General features: G+C 30.5%; 1 protein-coding gene across 3 annotated transcripts in view; it reads left to right on the plus strand.

The window, feature by feature from the left end:
- The window catches only part of LOC100570559 (TBC1 domain family member 30), a 40,651-nt gene continuing 17,374 nt past the window's right edge, over window positions 1–23,277 (plus strand). The window contains exons 1-3 of one of the 3 annotated variants that reach the window (XM_008186127.3): window positions 1–553; window positions 11,229–11,463; window positions 17,141–17,305. In XM_008186127.3, the coding sequence (XP_008184349.1) occupies window positions 311–553; window positions 11,229–11,463; window positions 17,141–17,305 (643 nt within the window). In that variant the 5' untranslated portion in view covers window positions 1–310. Of the gene's footprint in view, window positions 554–9,387; window positions 9,492–11,228; window positions 11,464–17,140; window positions 17,306–23,277 lie in introns of those variants that run through there. The other 2 variants (XM_003245352.4, XM_029489321.1) reach the window with 2 other exon arrangements.

Here is a 23,277-nt window from a genome sequence, read left to right on the forward strand (position 1 = left end):
TGAACGCGCGTTAAACACAGTATACCATCGTCGTTAAACAGTGGTTATCTACGCACACTTCGTAATATTATTATTATTTAAACGTCGCACAACGGCCAAGACTGTTATTATAATATTATTAATATTTAAAATTATTACCTACCGATTGAACAATATTATTATCATGCTGGTACCCGGCGAATTTCCTACGGCTACCCGCGGCGGGTCACCGACTCCGTACCCGCTGCAGTCGTGCCAGTGACGACGATCCCCGCGGGCACCCACCGCAAGGCACAGACGCCGCCGACGACTTGTCGGACTCGGTGCAACGATGACCGCCACCCGATACTTTACCGTGGACTCGGTGGTCCAGCCGGTACAGCCGGCAGCCTCCACCGCAGCCACAACGACTGCAGACTCCTCCACCGCAGCTCCGAGCGCCGGACGCGGTGGTATCGTGCAGGTCGCGGCCGGTTATAACCGCGATCGTGATCAGACCGCTACCACAACCGCGTCTTCGTCTCCGCTCCAGCCCGCCACGGACCATCCACCGACGTCCGTCAATCACCTTCCAGTGAGTACATAAATTCACGCTGCATCATGTGTACAGCGCACTCGCGGTCACCCTAACTCTGGTATCCTACGATTCCTACGAGGGGCCAATAGTTAAACCCCCGGGAAACTTGTCCGGCTGCGCATTTTATACCCGATAGTGATTATTACTTAATCTGTCTTAATCTGTCTGGCGTGCCAACTGAAAGCATTTTTTTGCCCACTCATTATTGCCTGATATACATCTTCATATTATTTCGTATTAAAAACAGGCAAAGGAAAAACGGACTGTATTGTAACGCAATTTTTTTTACATTTCACAATTTGTTGGTTAATAGTCGTAATATTTTAAATAATTTATAATTACAATTTGTTACAATTAATGTAATATTTTTGTACTAAAACTATTACGCTGTTACGATATCTATATCGCAGGGTGGTCCGAGCATGTTAAGTGTGGTCGGTAATATTTTTTATACGATCTTGTAAGAGATTAGTAATATCGAACTTTTTTTTAAACTTCTGTAAGCATCTTAATAAAATCACTTTGACGAATTGATTTTCTGGTTTACGTACGTCCACGGATTTACAAGGCTAAAGGCACTAGTTGAGTCAATAAATGAAAATATATATTGTAGGGCTGACACGATATGATAAACACATATTACAGTAAGTATATCGTATATGATATCATGTTAAGCACGTATATAGCCGCTATAAAGTTTTCATAAACATATCAACTAGGACATAATAATACCGTGAATAATGGATGAATATTACTCGAAGTGTGCCGATGTATCACGTGACACAGGCACAGAATATAAATTAATGAAAATGCCATTTATAATTCTGCGATTCAGCTATTAATCCGATTGCACTGCACGATTTCAATACAAATGATAGTATATATCTTAACATTTTAAACTATTATCAAGCATAGAAATGTTAAGTTATTTTAACTGAAACCGCGAGTGTCAATGATAAATCTACGGTCTGCATAATATTTGAACGTCGTTTTTTCGTTAAGGCTCATTAACTCACTTTGTGGTTGTTTTGCCATGCATTTATAATTCAAACTCAAAGGTTGAAACAACACTAAATTATTTTAAATAAACTTAATTCTATTAAAAGTATTCTATTTTATTCTATTCTATTCTAAATTAAAAGTATGATATTGTGTTCAAAATAACTTTTGTGTGATATCCAATGTATACCTAGTCGATTTATTGGAGTGTTGAATTAACTACTCGTTAAATCTATCTTCATTCTTCACTTAATACTTTTTTTTATGTATTTTTATAGTGTTACCGTTACTTATATAATATAATATCGTTAATATTATTGTTACCCGAGCATAGTTTAATATGTTATCGTAGTACAAAAATAAATTTACAACCATCTAATAGCGTGGGTTGGTTTACGGACGCTTAAAATTTCGATTTGTGTTGGGTTATAGCTAGGTTTACCAAATTGGTGGGACCATGTTAAACAGAATTTGTGTTATTGCTTTTTCGGTCTTGGCGTTTCAATACAAGGTTTACTTACTCGTATAGACGTATATTACATATATATATATATATATTTTTATCGATGCATTTTTATTATCCAAAACCCGTCGGGCGACGCGTTCGCCGGAATTCGTCTCGGCGCGCGTGTTATTCGGATCGAACATAATATTATTATATTTATGCACATTTTTTCCGTCTACCTTTATGAGAAAAAAATCAATAATATTATTAATAATACGCACGGTGCTATACATATATCCATTCCACAATAAATTGTGTCTGCGTGTATACAATACATACCTAATATTAAGATTAGTAGATGGGCGCTCAAATATAGCAAACGTGAAACGGCGCACCGTTGCGAAAACAAAACGAAACGAGTTTTGGTTTTTGTATTACAGCTGCTTTTTTAAAGGCACCAATTTCCTACGCATATTATTATTTGGCGAAAATGTAAATAATATAGCCGGGGAAGCATAATCGCTCAACTTTTAGGAAACGCGCCACGTTTCTCCTTTGAAGGTTGGGATACAAATCTAATAACATTTAAACTTATATATTAATGTTATACACGTTTTCTATTGCACCCCCCCCCCCCCCTGCACCACACCGACACCGTTTAATTATTCAAGTGCAGCCGTTTCCACTGGCAACGTGGATTTACTCGACCGTTTCTTGTTTTTTTTTTTTTATTTTTTAATCAAATTACTTAAGTATAGTCATGATAATACCTACAATATGTACGAGATATGAAATAAAAAATTCTTCGCATTTTTTTTTTCACTTTATGCGAATCCTCGTAACACATGTCACATCAACACGACTGCGACCGAAGTACGTTTTTAAGATCGCGACAAAAACCATTGTTGTGGACATCAAAATGTTAATCTGTTTGACTGACAGTCATATTAAAAAAAATAATCTGAGTTTTCAATCCAAAAATGTTGACAAAATATTATTCTTCATCGCACACTCGCTACTTATTAATAATATAACTCTTACAAACGCTAACCAGAGGTGTTCAAACTGTGCGTTGTGGCCACCAGTGGCGTCGAGAGAGTTGGCGAAAGGAGCCGCGTCAAAGCACCGGAATTAATGTAGGTCGTGTTTAATTAATAAAAATATTATCTATAATCATCAAAGCGATTATGGAAACGATAGTGAAAAACATAACGCGCGACTGTCTTACAATTTATTTCTAAAGTCACTGTTATTATCACCCACGTTGGTGGTACCATATCGTATCCGTAGAGTTTCGATTTTTTCGTAATAATAATATTGTAAACACACATACCTGCATAGGAGCCGCCTCAGCGGGATGAAAAAGTTTGAATACCTCTGCTAATAAACAAAGTTTCGGTAAAACTCGATTAAGTTCCTTCGACGAAAATTACAAATTTAAAATACATAACAGCACACGACTTTAATAGTATGCAATAGTAAAAGGACCACATTATCGCTGTGAGCGGCCAAAAAATATAATATTATATTATTCAGTCTTATTCATGTTTCGGGTTCAACATTATTGTAAAATGTTACGCATTTACATGAACCGTCTAAAAGCATATAGTAATGCTGTAAAGTGCGAATATAAACAATAACGATGTAATAACTAATAAAAGAGAAATGTAAGCAATGTAAGCAATAAATTCTTAACGTTGTCGTAGCTGCACAAAGTCATTCATTTGATCTTCTTAGCAAGCGTTTCGGTATTTTTTTGTATTTATAAATACTTGAACTTGCTGAATAATATTATATATTATACACGCTCGCGTACCCGTTAAACAAACAAGTTGACTGGTATGTAAATTGTACATCATAAAAACAAAGGTTTTACATAATATCAAATATTTTATATATAGTGTACATTTTTTTTTTTGGTGGTTTAATAATTAATACAAGTGCACCAGCGTGAATGGTAAAAGTTTCTTGTTTATGACTTTGCGTAGCAACAAAACTAAAAATGTAGTAAACACCGAAATGTCATAATTTATGATTATATTAACAATTGTACATCTTCCATAAAACATAAACATCTGCTGTACAAACGATGCAATTAATTTTAATCAGAACAATCAAAGTTAAAAACAAAAGAGAACGTATCTGTATATGACTTCCACGATTCGTCGACATACGCGTATGTCGTATGATCCTATAAGTATCCCGAAAATAATAAAAATTGAATGGCAGATAATATAATATGTGTAATAAAAATGATCAGATTTTTTTTATAATGGTATAAAGTTACAATTAGGTATAAAATTCTCGAAATCTCGAGACAATGTTTATAATTAATAATAATATCAATTATACAGCGAACCCATAACAGTCCTATTATTATTGTAACTTGAAAATAATAATAATAATAAGCATTTAAACGGGTAAGTAAATAACCCTAAAAACAACTACTTTTTTCTCGTTAGTATTTTTAACGCTTTTTTTGTTTTAAACAAAGTCGCAAATATTTTCTCTTGATACCTAGTACCTGCCTATATTCATTATTCATAATTGAAACGGAAACTTTTATTTCAAACAGTATTATTATTTCACTATCCTATATAGCACTTTTTCCCTTGCATTTTTTTCTTTTGTCTTCAATATATATTATGTTTTATTTTTACCGTGTCAAAGAGAAGAGTTTTCGTCTTACTAAATTTATTACTTATTTTGACGTTACAAATAATTGTTGACGAAATATGAGCCAAGACCAGCCGACATGGCATTAATCAATTTTGGCCATTGAGCTGTATACGTTCAAAATTAAAACTCGGAGATTTCGGTCTCTGGCAAGGTTTCTCAGCTACTAACAGATTTTATTCTTGTGAAATTTAATAATTCCTTCAACATTTAAAGTATATATGAAAAGGTATGCTAAAATTAATATGAAATATTATGTCAACATAAACTTTGTAAGTTGTAACTATATACTTAATAATATATAGTTAATAATAAACTCATCGTCTTAGTTTAGATAAACGTTAGTTTAATATTAAACTGAATCCCGCTTAGTTATAAATCAATATTCAATGTATTTATGCCAAATACCTACGCTTTACCTATTGTTACGGCACCACTGTTTAAAAATACCACTGAGAATTTAATTGCATATTAAGGCATTTAATTCAACATATCCTTACTGATAGTTCGATTTTTGTTGAATTACCGTAGATATTTCTATGCGTGTAGGTGTTTCTCAAAGTATTTTTTTTTCTCGATACCCCAAAGTTAATTTTCCCGTAAAATATTGATCCTTGATAGGTAATTATACAAAAAAAAAAATATACACATCTAAAGCTTATGATCAGTGAAATAAATATTACCTACCGTTATGTCTGAATTCGATGTGTCAAATTTTCATTATTTTTAACGCATCTAAACTACGCACTAACTGGTTTTAAATTTTATAATATTAAGTGCGAAACGATAAAATATAGTAAACCGATTAATTAATCGAATGTATGCGTTTTAACAGTACTCGGCTATATAATAATATTTTTATAATATACAATAATTATTATTAAAGAAGTGTGTATATGTTGCAACCATCGTCGTGTTGCAACGAAATTCCCGATTGACAGACTCAATAACGAGCGTAATAATTTATAGTAATATTATGTTATAATATTGTAATTTAATGTTATAATATTACAGTTAAATGTTAATTATATTATGTAATGGGTCTATCAGTCTTGTAATATTATTACGATCGTACCTACCTACCGTTTCAATACTAACAACACTTGAACACAATATCATAATATTGCTGATCGAAAATTCGAAATGTCGATGGACATTATTACGAATCGATTTCGTGTTTCGTGGATAATCTTCAATGGCGTATAGCGACGTGCGACGTTTGAATCGCGTCAGTATAATATAAACTATAAACCGGACGTTAAATTTAACGATCACGATGGTAATTTTATCTCGAACATGTCGACTGTAATATTATTATTGCCCATAAATCCACCACTGTCCCGACCGTTTATCGTATAATTGTATAAATTACAGAAAGCACGACCAAAATCGGTGATAATATAATATATAATGTCCTGTTAGTTTTAGTCGGCAAATCTCGGCCAGCGTTTTATTATTTAGTACAAATTAGTAACTAATAACAATCATACAAAGACAAAGAGGAAAGTACCTTTTTTTTAAAAAAAAAAAAAAAACAAAACATGACGTGCCAACATCTATTATTGAATACTTTTATGGTGGTATTGTAATGTCTATTCCTGCAACCCTGCATACAAAAGCTTCACAATACATCTTATTCAGACCTTATAACAACGCGGCCGCACAGGTATTGTTTTTGTTTATCAACATTTGAACCTTTATAAACCTTACTCGTTCACAGTACACGCGTCGATTTCAAACAACAGTAAGTATCCCATATATCATATTTAATACCTCCCATACATGACCATAATATCCTACTCTGACTTACATATTATTATACCGCTTTTACCTTTTGTTTTTATGCATATACAAATCTGAAGGGTTGTACATCATTTCCAAACAAATCATCATAGGTACGATTTTTTTAAATTTAAAATGTTAAAAGAAATATTAATTGTATTGTGCTTTCAACGCACATAATACACTCTTCTGTATTCATCGAAAAAATAAATTCATATAATTTGGACAGAATATACAGATACTGGGTGGCTGGGTTATTGGCAATCGTTTCTATTCGTTCGTCTCAGCCAGGACAGTTCTGTACTTGTATATTATCATAATTATAAATTTGAACATTAAAGTAGGTAATGACTAATGATGAATCATAATATACAACATTACGACTACCTAATTATCAAGAAAATATCAATTAAAATGCTCTCACTGAGATTTCTATACACATTTGGCATAATGGTTTCTTTGAAGTACCAGCCAGGACGATCATGAGATGATTACTTCTATACATTATATTGGAGACATTTTACGACGCACCTGGGTCCATTATAAATATAAATAAACCAAATAATTATCTACCTTCTTTCAGTATCCTAATACAACTTAAATAAATAGAAAACTATTAATTAATTAATGCTTATATTGTGTATGGGTACATAATATATTAGAGTGTATAAAAAATGTATACGTTTAATCTGTATAATTCTCTAGGCAGAATGTTCATTCAAAATATGTTTGGATGAAAAAAAATATCATAAGCTACAACAAACGGTTTTAGCGTTCCTTTTATATTATCTTTTATTAAACTTTACATATAATTGATTTAAACAAGTAGGTACTAGAATTATTGATAAACATTAAAATAATATTTTTATAGAAAAAATAAAGGTGGGCAAGTGGGTACTATACAGGTTGTAAGCGTCGAGCGGGTCTTTGTGTTTGGAGTGTTAAATTTGAATTCAATGATATGAAATTGTATACGAAAAACGATTCTGAGAAAAAAAGTCAGACTATATTGCAAAGTATATTTTATGATATCATAGCTATTAATTTATTTATTGCCGAAAACAAATTGCATTAGAACATTAATTATAATAATTATTTATTTATTTGACGCCCCAAAGCAAATAGTACGGTGCGAATATAGTAGGTTAGTTATAAAATAATAGACAATGCTTAAATACTAGTACGAAACACAGCAATAAATAATAAAATTATAAAAAAATAATAAAATATAATTGATTTTAGACAATATTAATGTCACGGTAAAAGAAATCAAAATCTTAAATAGTATTACAATTGATTAGAAATATGTTAATAGGCCCAAAATGGCTATAATTTTATCATTGTATGTATGAAATGTAATGATATTTTTAAATTACGACAAAACAAACTAAAAGTGTTATTGTTCGTTTAAATATCCGATTCCGTCCAAATTTTAAATTAAAATATCTGTAAAAGAAAACTGTGTCATTAATAAACTTTTTAGATTTTTTGGTTGAAGTATGAAGTACCTACTTAAGAGAAACCTTATTTTAAAAAAGAGTCAAAATATTTCATGTCGTCTCATAAACATTTTGTGAAAATGGCATGTACCTACGGATATTGATTTTTAATTTGTACAAAAACCAAAATAAATGTTGTCTAAAACCTGTTATGTGTAGACATTTTGGTTTTCCTGACTCTTTAGATTATAGATAACTATAAATCCCAGCTGCTTCGTTTAAAAATCAAGCACTGGTTAAATTTAATTATATTTATAAGTTATAACCATTAGTTTAATGGCAATACCATTAAAAAGATGACCCAGTATAAAAGTAGGTACCTCAGTTTTTTTTCTCGACAAAAAACTTACCTGCAAAATCCATATATTATCAACCAAACGCATGCAAAGCCATACCACAATGAGACCTTTTTACCCCATAATAAGCTGAGAACTCACTCCAAATAAGATCATCATTCTTACTATACACCACAATAATCCAGCTGCGAATAGCCTAAACATATTATTATATCCAGTTTAATTATGGAATTCAGCCTCATCCACAAAAATTAAATAGATAAATCTAAACAAGAAGAAAATCCATTGATATGAGTGTCTCATCATAAATTATAGCATTTAATAAAATATAATATATGTATATGAAAAAAAAATTCATACCTAACTGTAATCAAAATATTTTTAATCCAGTTATTTTGCTTTTAAATTAAATTTCTAGAAATGTAATAATATATATTGTTAAGCTTTTGAATTAAATGTATGGCACAGTAACGCACCTATAGGTACATAGTTACTGTACAAGGACGCATTTTTTTTTTTATTTACAATAACCACGTTTGGTGAAATATGACTCATATTAATAAATATTAGACAATATACACTGAATAGGTTTGTACATAATATTATAATAATAATAAGTTAATAATCATGTAAGTACATAAAACATTTATAATTTAAAAGTGTTCGCTACCTTTGAAGTATGACATTAAATAGCACATCAATACGTAATTAGTTCAATACGTGCCGTTGTATTTAGTTATTATTAATTTTGTTAATCATCATTATAAAAGCTAATGTCAAAAACACGTTTGAAAATCACAATTTAACACGTGAATACATTTAGGAAATAATATGTGTCGTAACTAATATATATTATTATCATCTATTCATTATTATCATCATTAACTCCTGGGCCTCCACACGAGAATACTCAGTGAGGCCCAGTATTCTTATCTTGAGAAATAAATTAACAATAATAATAATCTATTTCAAGTATAATATTATACACCTATATATCAATATTCAATTACATCCACCTAAATTTGAGTAGTATAATTAATAACATGTATTTTACCTAAGCGTATTATCAAGTTAATTTATTTTCAATTATAGTGTACTAAATTATAATATCAACGTTTGTAATTTATTTTAAAATTTTTAATTAAGAAAATTTAGTGTATCACGAACCATTTATTATACTCTACAACAACCTGATGATATGCGATTATTACGTTAAAATGTATAAAATCAATAATCAGGTATTTTTTAAATAACTTAAATATTTCAGTAATACAAGACTGAAAATCATATTGCTTAAGCGTTTCGAAACTTTCGTTATATTTATATAACACACTAATTCACACCAAATCAATATTATATCAAATATTGTTTTATAATAGCAACAATATGTATGCTACTAAATATTAGATTCGATTATTTTTGGTTATTATAGATTTATAATTTTATAATTTATTAATCGACAGTAATATTGTTCACGAGTAATAAAATGCTACAAGAGAATAATAATATGTTAAGTTAATACTACGGTAAGGATATTCAACGTTGTAGGTAGTAATGTACAAAAGCTAATAAAAAAATACCAGTTCGAATTGTACAATTCGTGACGAACCGCAAACGATAATATTATTATTTGGGTAAAATTTGAAATTGTGAATATTCGATTAAGTTTCGAACGCCAATTATTGTAATAAGCATAATATAATATGATTTAATAATACTAAATCGATTTTAAAATGCGGTACCTTCGCTCAAACGAAATAATATATTAATGTAACGTAGTTGGTAGATAATATTATAGTATATTGTGTACTTAAGCTTGACGATCGTTTTGCAAAAACGTGTTAACATTATAAAAACGATAAAAATAATAAGTCCAATAATGCGCTGTATCACCTATACATATATGCGTTAAACTAGTTGCAATTTAGAATTTACGACGGATAATTAATATCGTTATACGTTTGCATTTTTTTAAAGGTCGATGTTTTTTCCTAGCTAACGACATTTTATATTATTATCTTCTTTGATCGTATTATTATAAACATTTTTTTTATGAATAATTATAACTTTATTTATCGTAATAATATATTCAATGACCTTTTTAAAAATGTTCACACTACACGTAGAATCTGATTTTAATAAAAATGAAACACCACTTACACGATTGGTTTTATGCAGGTTCCCACTCTAATCTATTGAAACATAATTCTTACGGTTCTTCGAGTCTTTTTTATTGATATCTTTCTAAAATTGTTGTAATAGGAACCTTAAATTTCAAGGGAATTTTCACTTTCCTTCTGACGTTGTTCTCAACGTACTCGATTATAATTAAAGACTTTATTATTGAAGCCTGAAAGGCTTTATTATTTTATAATTTATTAGACGTTTATGATGAAATAATAATTTCTTATCATAATATTTTTTACAGTTTTTATAATTTACTAAATTTGGCACATTTCGTTTATCTTGTTGAGTTTGTAGCCCCTTTGTTATTCTGTTTCAAGTAGTCAAGTCTGAACTCATGAAATTTGAAGTATCTATTACGATAGCGTCGTGTTTGAAAGTTACTTCATCGTTAGTCGTTTCTACTTTGCTCGACGGTCTAGTTTCAGTCGTTTCACAATCATATTGCCCAGTACCAAGCTTCATATATTAAAATAGACCCTCAGGTTTTTTGTCTCGATACTTGATTCTATTTTTTTTTTTTACTGTCATAAATTATTGTGGGTGGTTGATTTTTATTTAAAAAAAGCTTTTTTTCTTTTGTTCTATAAGTCTTTGTTTTTATGGTCATCAGAAGAATAATTTTATAGGATATAGCGTATAATATTTACTATCATTTTCATATAAATATTTATGAATTCTACAAAAAACATTTTTCATTATGTAAAACGTTTGTAAAAGATAATTTATTTGGGTTTTTAGACTATCCGCTCAATAGATGTATTATATAATAATAATAGTCCTTTTCACAGCTGTTGACGACAACGACTGCGCACTCGTCGTCCGGTGACGCTCAACGACAACAGTTACACCGGAAACGATATTCCGTGACTGACCTGATGGACAAACTTCTGGAAGACATATACAGAGTAGGTGGTAGCAGCGTGGCCTCCGAATCGTCGACAGATCAGACGAATTGGAGCGACGGCGGTGGTAGGCCAACGATCGTCACGAACGAAGGATGGTCCAAGAGACTGACAAGAAAAAGTAAAACTTAACTAAATAATTCAGTATATCACTTTTTAAGACTAGTTTTAAGTTCCGTCGTTCGTATTATATTAGGTATTCTTGTTTTATTGTTAACAATTAATTAACATTGTGGTTATCAATTTCCGGCCACTCCTCGTTCGATTTATTTGTTGTTCACAACTTACTAATCGAAAACGAATTTTGATGATTTTTTTTTTGATTTTCATATAAAACATTTTAATAACCATCAACAGAAAATCTTACTATGCTATATCATAAATAAGCTGTACTTACGCAATTTTTAAGTGAAAATTGGGAAAAAATTAAATATAAAATCCTATTACTTCTAAAAATATAAATTATGACGAATATTCAAACATGTTAATTATATGACTAACAAGTGTTATACACCTACCATATTAAAAATATTAATAATTATTATTTAATAATATTTATTATTGATATTTATTCTTTTATCGAATTTATAAAACGGAATGCGATGCACCATCGCACAGGATCGACTACAGATACTAGGTCAAATATACGTTTTAACTAAAACCAATATTATACTTGGAAGCCAAAATTGATGATGTATCTGCAACGTCGGTCGAAATAAAATTGATCGATGATTTAATGTAAAATAATGGATATACAAAAATAAGTGAATATATTATATTATGATGACAAAAACTCGTGATCATTAAGTTAATAACAGCAGCTGTACAAAGTCAAAGTGCATAATATACAGGTGGATAATACTTATTCACAAACATAATATTCATTCATGTAATCATGTGATGTTCAATATGTAAGAAATTGTGTGGGTACAATCAAATCTATTGAACATTTTACTAAAAGTTCAGCTATGTGGGCAAAGTACTGAAAAATAAAATTAAAAAAATAGACCCAAGTAGGTACTAAATTATTCAAATTGATTTTAATATATCGTGATACATGTCGGGTTTTCAAACTATGATAAAATCATAGAATTATTATTTGAAATTCAAATAATAACAAAATTGTTGAATCTTTTGAACTTGGAACTTGGAAGATCTTTTAATGAGCTGGCCGAATTACGCACAAACCCGGATCATATATTTAAAGATATTTAGGAGAAAACTGAAGTTCTTTTGAAATCTATCGATGGTCAAAACAAAATTGGAATTCTCAGAATAGTATTGTTCAATAAATTCGTATAAATATTAAAACTCATTGTCCTGAAATAAATAAAATAAAATCATTTAAGTAGAATTCAAGTTCTTAGTTCAGATGAGTAAATGATCAAACTCATCAATAGAAATAAATAGAATCAAAAGTGGTCTGATTTATTTCACAATGTTTTTATAATTTATTAAATTAAGTTTTTCTTACAAATTCCTAAATTAAGACCAAAATGTTTCAATTTAAAATAAAATTTTAAATCGTAAATTTAAATAGAATTTAAAATAGCTTCCTAATAAATGATGTCGATTTTTTTATAATTTTCAAACCCTTTCAAACTAATTCTAACAAACTAAAAAAAAATAAAAAAATTTTTTCTTATCACGGCGTAGTTTTGAACTGTTTTGCGAATATTAGTCGGTGGGTAGATCAAAAACACATTTAACATAACAATAAATGCGTATGATTAACGATTATCGGTGTCTTCGCGAACCGCGGACACACTTACTTTGTGATAAAGTCGTTTCATCCAGCAGATTTGTATTGACTGATACGTTTGGTGTAAACATTATGTACCGTGGCCACGTATTTCCACGGAGAACGATACATACTCGAGCGTATTATTATAATATTATTCCGTCGACGTGCGGACGAAGAATATCGCAATCATGAATCAAGCAAAAATAATATCGAAACTCATATCACCAGAGACCACCCCATTCGTATATAGTATACATTATACCCACTGTTCACCCGATCTATACTTGTATAGAATATTACAATAATACGCATGAAAGTTTAATGACACAACATATTATATATGAACACGCACGCCTAACTCGAAGTATAGTTTTGAGTGCAGGGCTGTACATATCGCTGTAATATTTTTTTAACATACGACTATACATAGGTACCTACGTGTTTTGCAATACTCGATACGTTTTCAACAGTATAACATAAACGCACGCGAATCTCGTGAGGTTTTTTCCTTTAATTCGACAAACGTTAAACGTTATGAGTAGACGTAGTTTCGTGAAATTAATTTTAAGCTTAATATTAGAGATAAATTCGATAGTCCAAAAAAATAAAACAAACATGTAAATGCAACAACTTATCCGAGCCCTAGTTATAATATAATATATCTATCCTCATGGTTTTTTAAATAGTAAAATATACACTATACCCATATTATATTATATACAACCGGTGGCGTATCAACGATGGATCCAGTGGCGGTGTGGGGCCGTGGGGGAAGGATTGGTTTCTCTGGCTCTCACTCCGGCCACCATCGAACTAAAAAAAAAAAAAAAATCACAACAATTCATAATTTCTTTTCTAATTTTTTTTTAGGCTTTTTATTTAGGAACCTATAATTGGTCGGAAAATAATTTAAATTTAAAATATGACAATATTATTCGAATAGTTTTTATACCTGACTATGGGTAGTAATTGGGAACATAAATTAGTTAACGATAATAAATAAAAGTGGTCTTATGAATTTTTAGTTTTAACTATACTACCTCCTATTACCAACTTGTTCATGAATTACCTATACCCAACATATTAATAAACCACGTGCAAAATTCAGTTTATTATTCAAATATTTGAACAGCTAACCCTTCCAGCACCTAGAAGAAACTTACACCGCCGTTTTAAATGCACCAAGCTCGCGATAAAAGTAATTTTATTAATAATAAGCGCGTATACCGTATAAAGTATATAATAATAACACAATATATTACGTTTCCCGAGCACCCCCCCCCCCCCCCGACGAGTTCACACTTTATACTATAATACACCTTTTATAATAATATAACCTTTTAAAATATAATATACTATATACCTAATTCTCTGCGCCGTGTCATTATTATTTTGCTCATTATTTTCCGCTCGTGCGCGTGTAAACATCCGCTCGAGAATAATGTTACACATTAAAACATCGTGTGACTTTGCATGGCCGTCCGCGTCAGTCATTTTGCTACACGCGTCACGTTTAAAATTTATCAAAAAAATAAGATTAAGATACGTATATATAAGTATATCGCATTAAGTTTGTCATAGGAGCGAAAATACAAACTGTTATGCAAGTACGCTATGACGAGATTAAATTAATTTTTTTCAAAATTCAAAAGCCATAAGTAAAACGCTAAAAATCGATTGGCATGTTTAATTAACGAACTAATCGTCGATTGATTAAAGTTTGAACCATCACGGTCGGTCGGACGACATATAGCGAATATTAATAATTTATCCATGAAAACGGTTAACCGACATTTCTGGTCTCAATATCACCTCTGTACACTGTGATGAAAATATGTTTTATAATTATAGCTAATACCTATCGTTTACGTTTTAAATGAAGCCAATATTGCACACCTAATTCACATAATGAGTACTTAAAAGTGTTAAAACATGACGTCTATGTTATTTATTAAAAGTGTTAAGTTATTAATTTCATTATGCCAGGCTTTTAGAATAGGTTTATTAACTGTCTATATTTTTTTCAAAAATGTATTAAAAAATTACCATGTTATGAAAATGATTCATTCCTACATAGTTTTGGTTCGACGGATTATCAATCGATTGTTTCAGACTCTGTTGAATGATTCGATCCATCGGCTCGTTAAGATAACATGCTCTATGCATAGGCGTAAATAACGGGAGAGCTGAGGTGCTTAGCCCCTACCTCCAAAAAAAAAACCCTGAATATCGATTTGAAATTAGAATGGAGTCGTTTATTATTTCGTTTTATGTGTAGGTATACTAAAACTGTAAAGATGAAAAAAATAATATGAAAATGTGTATACTATTATAATAATATTGTATGCTATGTGCAGTGTAGAGTATTGTAAATTTATTGCAAAACCGTAGGTAACGCACGATCGACTAAAACGAGATTATTGTACATAGGCATGCCGCGAACATCCTTTACGAAATTCTATAAGCTCTCCCACAAAACATAAGTCACAAAAACCGTTTCCTCTCACGTGTTTTAGTCTATAAATAGCATAAATATATATACATAGATAGAGAGAGAGATCGTGACAAATGCGTACAATCATTCGGATGTGTATACCAGCTACCTATATATGCCCATTACCCACTGTAATATATTCGTGTAAACGCGATTGATTTATACGGAAAACAGACCAAACATGTCCGTTCGAGTATAAATAAACCAAATTACGGGCCATTCGTCGGAGACAAAGCTTTTGCGATTGACAGAGATTTACATGTTTCTGTTTCCGTCCGACTGAGTCCGCGGTCCGCACGAATACAGCAATGCAGATTATCACTTTCATTCAGATTTCTGGAATAACTTCCGTACGACGAAATCACAATATAAACAAATGCTCTGGTATAAAATTGATACGATTCATGTAAAAAAAATAAATAAGTATAGAACGCAACGGTTCAACACTCGATGACATTTATATTGGTTTATTGTACGGAGTTGACGAGCTTAGAACGGTTTTTTTTATACAACCAGAGTTTTAATAAGTTTGATTTTATAGGTAGATACAATCATTCGATACAGTAAAAGAAAACCGTGCATGGAAAACAATCTATACTATTATTATTTTTCGATCGTCAACTATATAACGCCAATATAATAAGGTTGCATAACGACAACTTAGCCATCACTCACCCATATAGAAAGCATAAACTAAACATAAAACTTAATGATAAAAAAAAATGTATGATGACTGGTTATTACATGTATGAAACCGTCAACCCACAATGACTAGTGATCAAACATAGTATAATATGTGTAAGTACTAGACACACACACTGATTCGTTAAGCGTATTATTATATTTTATATATAGAAGTTTCCTCAAATTACTTTTCGTAGCATATAATAATGATATTAGATAGTATGACGTATACCCATTTACCATAGCGTCTGAGCAAACTTTATTTTATGAATGAACACGTCCATCTGATTAAGTTGTACCAAGTTGAATAATTGGTTTAGAGTTCGCACTGGTAAGTTTTTCAGCTACTGTAATGTTCATACCATTTACCATATTTATTATACTTAGATCATATTTAAAAGTTAAAGATATTTATAGATTAAAATAAATTACTAAAAGTTTCAAATCGTTATAGCCCCCATATATTCCAAAGACAATATCGTGGATCTATTATATCCTTACCTAGCACACACTACACATAGATTAAAAAACTATAATATTACTTGTCGAAAATTCAATTTTTAAAACAAAAAATATCCGCTAAATAATTTACAGTATGAAAAGAGAGGTTATTATTTTACAAACAGAAGTTTGTATCCCCACAGGCCAAAGAATCCTCATTAAGTATTACAAAAAATCTTAAGAATTTGAAATTTGATTTTTATAAGTATAAGTACCTATTTGAAAATTCCAAAAAATTGAATTTTTAACAACTGCGTTATTGAAGAAAAATCGGGGCTGCGATGAGTCGTCCTGTATGTAGATTACCGTACACGAAGAGTGACGTGCATTTTACATCTGTCCATTAATAATAATTATTATTTTGATTATGGTTAGGTGTGGAAGAGCTGTCCACCACTGTTGACTTGCTCAGAGACCAGTTGAACGTGTGCTGTGAAGCGCTTGTAAAGGCGCTGAAGAGGAGGGACATTCTGATTGCCCGCCGGGACGCCAAGTGCAACATGATCACGGCTCTGTTGCACGCGTACTCCATGAAACGAAGTAAGTACGACCCGACGGCGGATTAATAATACAATAATTTATCTATGTCACTGCACAATAACACTACTAATACCGTCTGGGCCGGATTAATGTTTTTGAGTCGCCCGTCATAATATTATGCAAATATTAGGCGGTGCTAATCTTGTGTCACACCGGTTAGGCGAAACAAACAAAAAATGACCTTTAATATTTTGTCACAACTTTTCAAAAAGGTTCTGTGTCCCCTGCCCCGAATATCGCCTAAATAAAATTACTGTACGTCAGGTAAAGTGATCATAGAGACGTTTCACGCTATATTATTATATACCTACAAAATATAATATTAGGTATATATAGTATAAAACGGCTGTATATATTATATAATTATGTAGTGCCTTTACCAAAGCATATAGACGTGCCTCTCTGATCGTTCACGTCGCCTACGATCCCGCGGGGAAACTGACGCGAGAGTTGCCAAAATATTTCCGACGGCCCTTTCGCAATATTATTATCTGCAGGTCTCGTCGGACAAAAGCCAAACGTTTGTCACTGTCGTACACAGTACACACACACACACAATACAATACAATACGATATAATGCGCGGAGCGTGTACATAAATATATAATATATTTCGTCGAACCTCGGCGTCCCCTTTTAACCGTTTCCCACGTGTTATCGTCGTACCGTGACGGAGACATCCGAATCGCCCTGAAAGAGACACTGTGGCCGCATGCAATACAAACAATACGATTTGTTGGGCATTTTCGGGCGACCGTCGGACTAGGTTTCCGATCGATTCGCTGGCAAACGTGGACGTGGAGACAATAATATTTTCATTTCACTTTGGGGCTTTGGCGCACCGCTGACTTTGGCCGTCGACTGCAAATAAAATTTCAATTTCCGAACCGATTGTACAACGTAAGTCAAACACACGTGAAATCTTTTGTGTGCGTTTATTGTATAGGTCTTATTCGGTATAGGTAATAATTATATTTGCCGAAAACGATAGTTACATGTCGAATCGTGAGAATAAGACGTTCGGTTTCATACTATTATTTCTCCATGTACGGTCACCGGGTCGATAAACTGTTTTTGGTTTTTCAAATTAAACACGACCGCAATCAAATAAATTAAAAGTAACAATACGAAAACGTCAAGACAAAAAAAAACACATAAAAAATAGTTTTTTAAACTATTCTCTCAACTGCATTGACTATAGTATTTTTTTTAATCCTACTGGGCTTCGGGATGCATGTTCATTACTCAACTCTGATGACAATATAATTTGTTAATATTATTAAAGCCTTCACCCATCCGAAATAGGTACTAATTATTGTTCAATAATATCCTCTGCAATAATATGCGAAAAATAATAAAAACGTTATTGCCTATTGGTATTTATTTTTTTCGGGTAAAAATAATGATAAATAATTATTAAAATAGTTTCTTTCAATCGTTTTAAAACGGAGGGTTTTATAAAATATAATATAAAGTTTGTTTCTTTTTTTTTTACAAAAAATTCTTTCCTCTCTCGGTATGCCATTTAATTTTCACTTGAGTCGTAAATATATACCATAAACACGTTATACCTATAGTACCCAGGTACCCTCAGGGTGTGTACATATTCTGCACAACGCGTACCTAACGAATTTTATCTCGATTCCATTTCACACCACCATGTTGTTTCTATTTCACAAAATCACATCATTTCCCTTCAAACAAAAACATTTCCGTCGAAAAGACTTTTATAATGATTTTTTTATTAACTCTTTGATGTTTTGCATTAAGTATTTATTAAGCCAAGTCGAAATAACATAAAAGTTTATTTGGAATAAAAGTGTTTTTCGGGTCTGAATTATATTTCACGCACATCGTAATATCATTATTCAAAACTTATATATTCTTAATATATACATCTTATTCCACGTTTATTTCATAAATATATCGATCAAATATAATATATTCGATTCAATGATTTTATAATTTATTCATTTAAATAATTCGAAAAATCGGAAAAATCTACCTTCAAATCAACACTGTGGTTTTTATGAATATTAAATTAATTTTCTTAACTCAACTTTAATATTCTTTGTTATGCACAAGATTGATATTTTTAACAAAATTAATTATTTGTGAATATTAATATTCATATTAACTGACAATGGTTTAAAACAGATTGGTAATATTTAGACCTTTTTTAAAGTTTATTTAATTTTTAAATTATTACAACAAAAATAATGATCAGACGTAGAAAGGTGACCAATGGGTTATCTAGGGGTTTAAGTATGTGGATTTATTATACTTTATGCAGCATTGCAGCTGCAGCTAAAATTACTCGGCAGTACGTATTGTAATACTGTGTACCTACGTGTTTTAATATATTTATCACCGGGCACCAGTGGTCACTGGTCGGTTACCCTATTGTAATATGGAACATACAATTTACTTATTACCGTTGATATTAATGTAATAATGTATATGACATATGTCTGATAGGTATTGGGACAAAATATCCAACGGATAAAGTAACCAATCTATAAGACAAAAAATAAAAATAAAATGCTCTGTTGTACATTATGTTTCTAAAGGAGTCATTGTAATTCGGATGTGTTAAATTTTAATTCAATGATATAAAATTATTGTATACGAAAAACGATTCTGAGCAAAGATATAGTCTGTCATTCAAACGAACATAAAAAATTAATTTTACTTGAAAATCATCACGTTTTAAAAACATTTAAAGTTTCATAAAATAATAATTATAACACTTTTATGCCATCGCCATAGTATATAGTTCAATAATTTTAATATATTCCGATATCTAACAGCGGATATACAAAATATTATTTAGATTTGTTTAATCTGTGAATCGCCATCCAATCTTCAACGAATCCGTCTTCAATGACTATCGTGGGCACACCCTGAAACGTTAACACTTTTATAGGCGAAGGACCGCTGGACGATTGGTCAAAATTTGACACAACTTACCAAAATGAATGGCACGTCCAAATGTCTTATCGATCGGCATTGAACTAAAACGCGGTAGCGTAGTTTTGCGGTTAACTATATAATAATATAGGTACGAAGATCGTTTTCTCGCCTAACTTTCTTTCGAAATCCACTTCTTTAAAATGATTACATATTTATTATTATTATAATCATCGAGCACAATATGTCAATATTGTAAACGTTTTGCCAGATAATGATTTACATCTACCTGATAAACAATCCTTATTTGTTTAATATATTAAATTGTAATTTAATAGATGTAATTTGTATTAATATTCAGGTAACGCGCTTTTATATAGGATTACCAATTAGTGTCAACAATTGTCAAAAAGTATATATTTTCTTATTACATAATATTGCTTACACGTTTGTGCTATTGTTATTTATGCTTTTGAAGATATTTATATTATTATTTTATTATATCAGTGGATAGAGTGTAGATTACATAATACTAATTGGACATCTGTAGGTGTCCATATAAAAATAACAAACTTGTACAGATAGGAAGCTAATTTTTTATACGCTTCAGATGCTTTGGTATATTTTTTGTATCGTTGTTTTTATTTATAATAACATATGAAAAAATAAAGTGCTTATGTATTATATAAAAACGCATAGGTAGGTAGGTACTGTGTGAAAACATATACTAGAATGAGGGGACTATTTTTAAATGTTTCCAAAACTTCTTGTATTATAACAGCTTTAGTTGACATTTATTCTGTGTAATAAAATATCTTACTTTAAATTTAGTATTTACTGGAAAAAATCAAAAAATGTTCTAACAATATAGAAACCATCTAATGAACTCAAATTATAATTACTGAATCTTTACATTTAAAACAATTTACATAATTATTAATTAGGTACACTATCGCCTATATTTGACAGAAAATCTGATGATAATAATATATTCTTGAAGATTATTATTTTAATAATAAGTATTTTTTTTACCATTTTTATTAGTTTTTCAAAATGTATAAATTCTAAACTATTTGTATCAAATCTGTCTATATGTCTGTGTTATGTTCTCGATCTTTAGCTATAGGGTTCACGCAGGAAACATATCAATCCTTTTGAAACTGAAAAAGTGAGATAAATAAATAAAAAAAGTTTTGATTCAATAAAAGAAAAAAAAACCAACTGTCAATTGCCGTTACATTCTATCAAGTTTTGAAAATAGATACTATATTAATTTACTAATGACATGTTTTGAACCTTCAGTTAACTATCTTGTAGAAAATGTTGCTATCGTTGTTGATATCGTTTGTAATGGAGAATAAATTTAATTAACACGATTTTCAAGTTGTAGACCCTCCGGACAGTTCTGTAGTTACTACAGGACAATATCAGCACTTTGGTTCATTAATAATTTGTTGAAAACTTGTGTCAGATAATAATTGCAATACATTTTCGGTGTTAGGCTTTGAATTTTGCCTTTTGGTAAAAGCTGTCAATTATATATAAATGAACAAAAAAAAAACACGAATTTTATCCAATTACAATTTACACATTTTAGTATCTGCTGCCATAAAATAAAAATTAAATAAAACATAATATATTATATACATTATTCAAAGGTAGTAAATTATGCATTAGAATGTATATATACGTGTTAAATTTTAAAGTAGATATTGCATTATTTAAAATAAGTATTTTTACTCACGAAATTATTTTTGGATGAAATTTGAATAAATATAAACACAATTTATCTATAATTTGTAGTTACTTAATATGTATAGTTGTAGGTAGATACATTAAGTACTTATAGGTACTACCTACATAGTGATAATGTTGTAATATTATTTTGTTTGGTCTACATTCACTAAATGTAATTATATTTTCCCATTTGATGTAGAAATTGCTTCGTCATTTCACTCAAAATTATAAATCAACAAACATTAAAAATATATATATAATACATTAAGGACGAAGCCGTTAATAATATAATGAAACAAATTAATTTTTAATTTTTCCATTTTTTAAACAAAATTAAACGTTTATTTTAAAATCATTTTTAGTTTTTTATTTCGTCTGAATGAATTGATTAAATAGATTTTCCAAACAAAATCGTTGTTTTAAACAATATTTAACAAAAATAAAAAAGAATTGCTTTTATTTGTACATAATGCTTCTGATAATTATAAGTAAGTTATCTTGAACGGTGCGCGTTTATAGGACGACGTAATATACCTATAAGGTCTACAATAGAAGGTTACGGAGTTTCGTTATTTTTTATTGCTTTAATTTGAACCCTACGGTAACGTAAAAAATTAAAGTCATTAATCCCAATCGACCGTGTAACAGATAGTAAGTGTTCGGTTGTAGATACCCGTCGACAAAAATCACCTAAATCGTATACGTGACGTAGATAAAATAAAAACGACATAATATTATTATAAATCGTCCGTTGTGGTAATAATATAACCATACATAAAATTTATTTTTTTATTTATTTGTTTTTATTGCCGAGACTGAAACGCGCATTTTCGCGGAATCAATAGACAAATATTTGTATTTTAGTAAAACGCTGAAATGTAACGTTTCGACTTCTTATCATAATATAATATCCTAACCTAGATAGCAAAAGAGCAAGTGGCACTGCAGGGTATGTGCGCTGGGGTGGGTGTAGCCGAGTTCTATCGACACGAGCTTTAATTAAATAGTAATATTACAAAACAAACTCTACGGTTTTGTGTATCACAATATTGAACAACATCGACGTTATATTATATAAGTGGCTTGAAATATTCAAACGACGAATAAACGTCGTATTATTTACGCTAATTAACCGTGTACCTATATTTTGAAACTATAACGCAGGCGGCTGGCGGACATTTTGATACATAATAATATCATTGATTATATCATTATTATTATGTTAATGTTGTATACGTATTTGTTTGATATAAAACTCATTATACATTTACTTGTTGTGGCATTATTGGCAGGACTGATCATTACACGTGGCCCGGGTTATGTGAT

Source organism: Acyrthosiphon pisum, chromosome A2, assembly GCF_005508785.2.
Source record: "Acyrthosiphon pisum isolate AL4f chromosome A2, pea_aphid_22Mar2018_4r6ur, whole genome shotgun sequence".
Lineage (NCBI taxonomy): Eukaryota > Metazoa > Arthropoda > Insecta > Hemiptera > Aphididae > Acyrthosiphon > Acyrthosiphon pisum.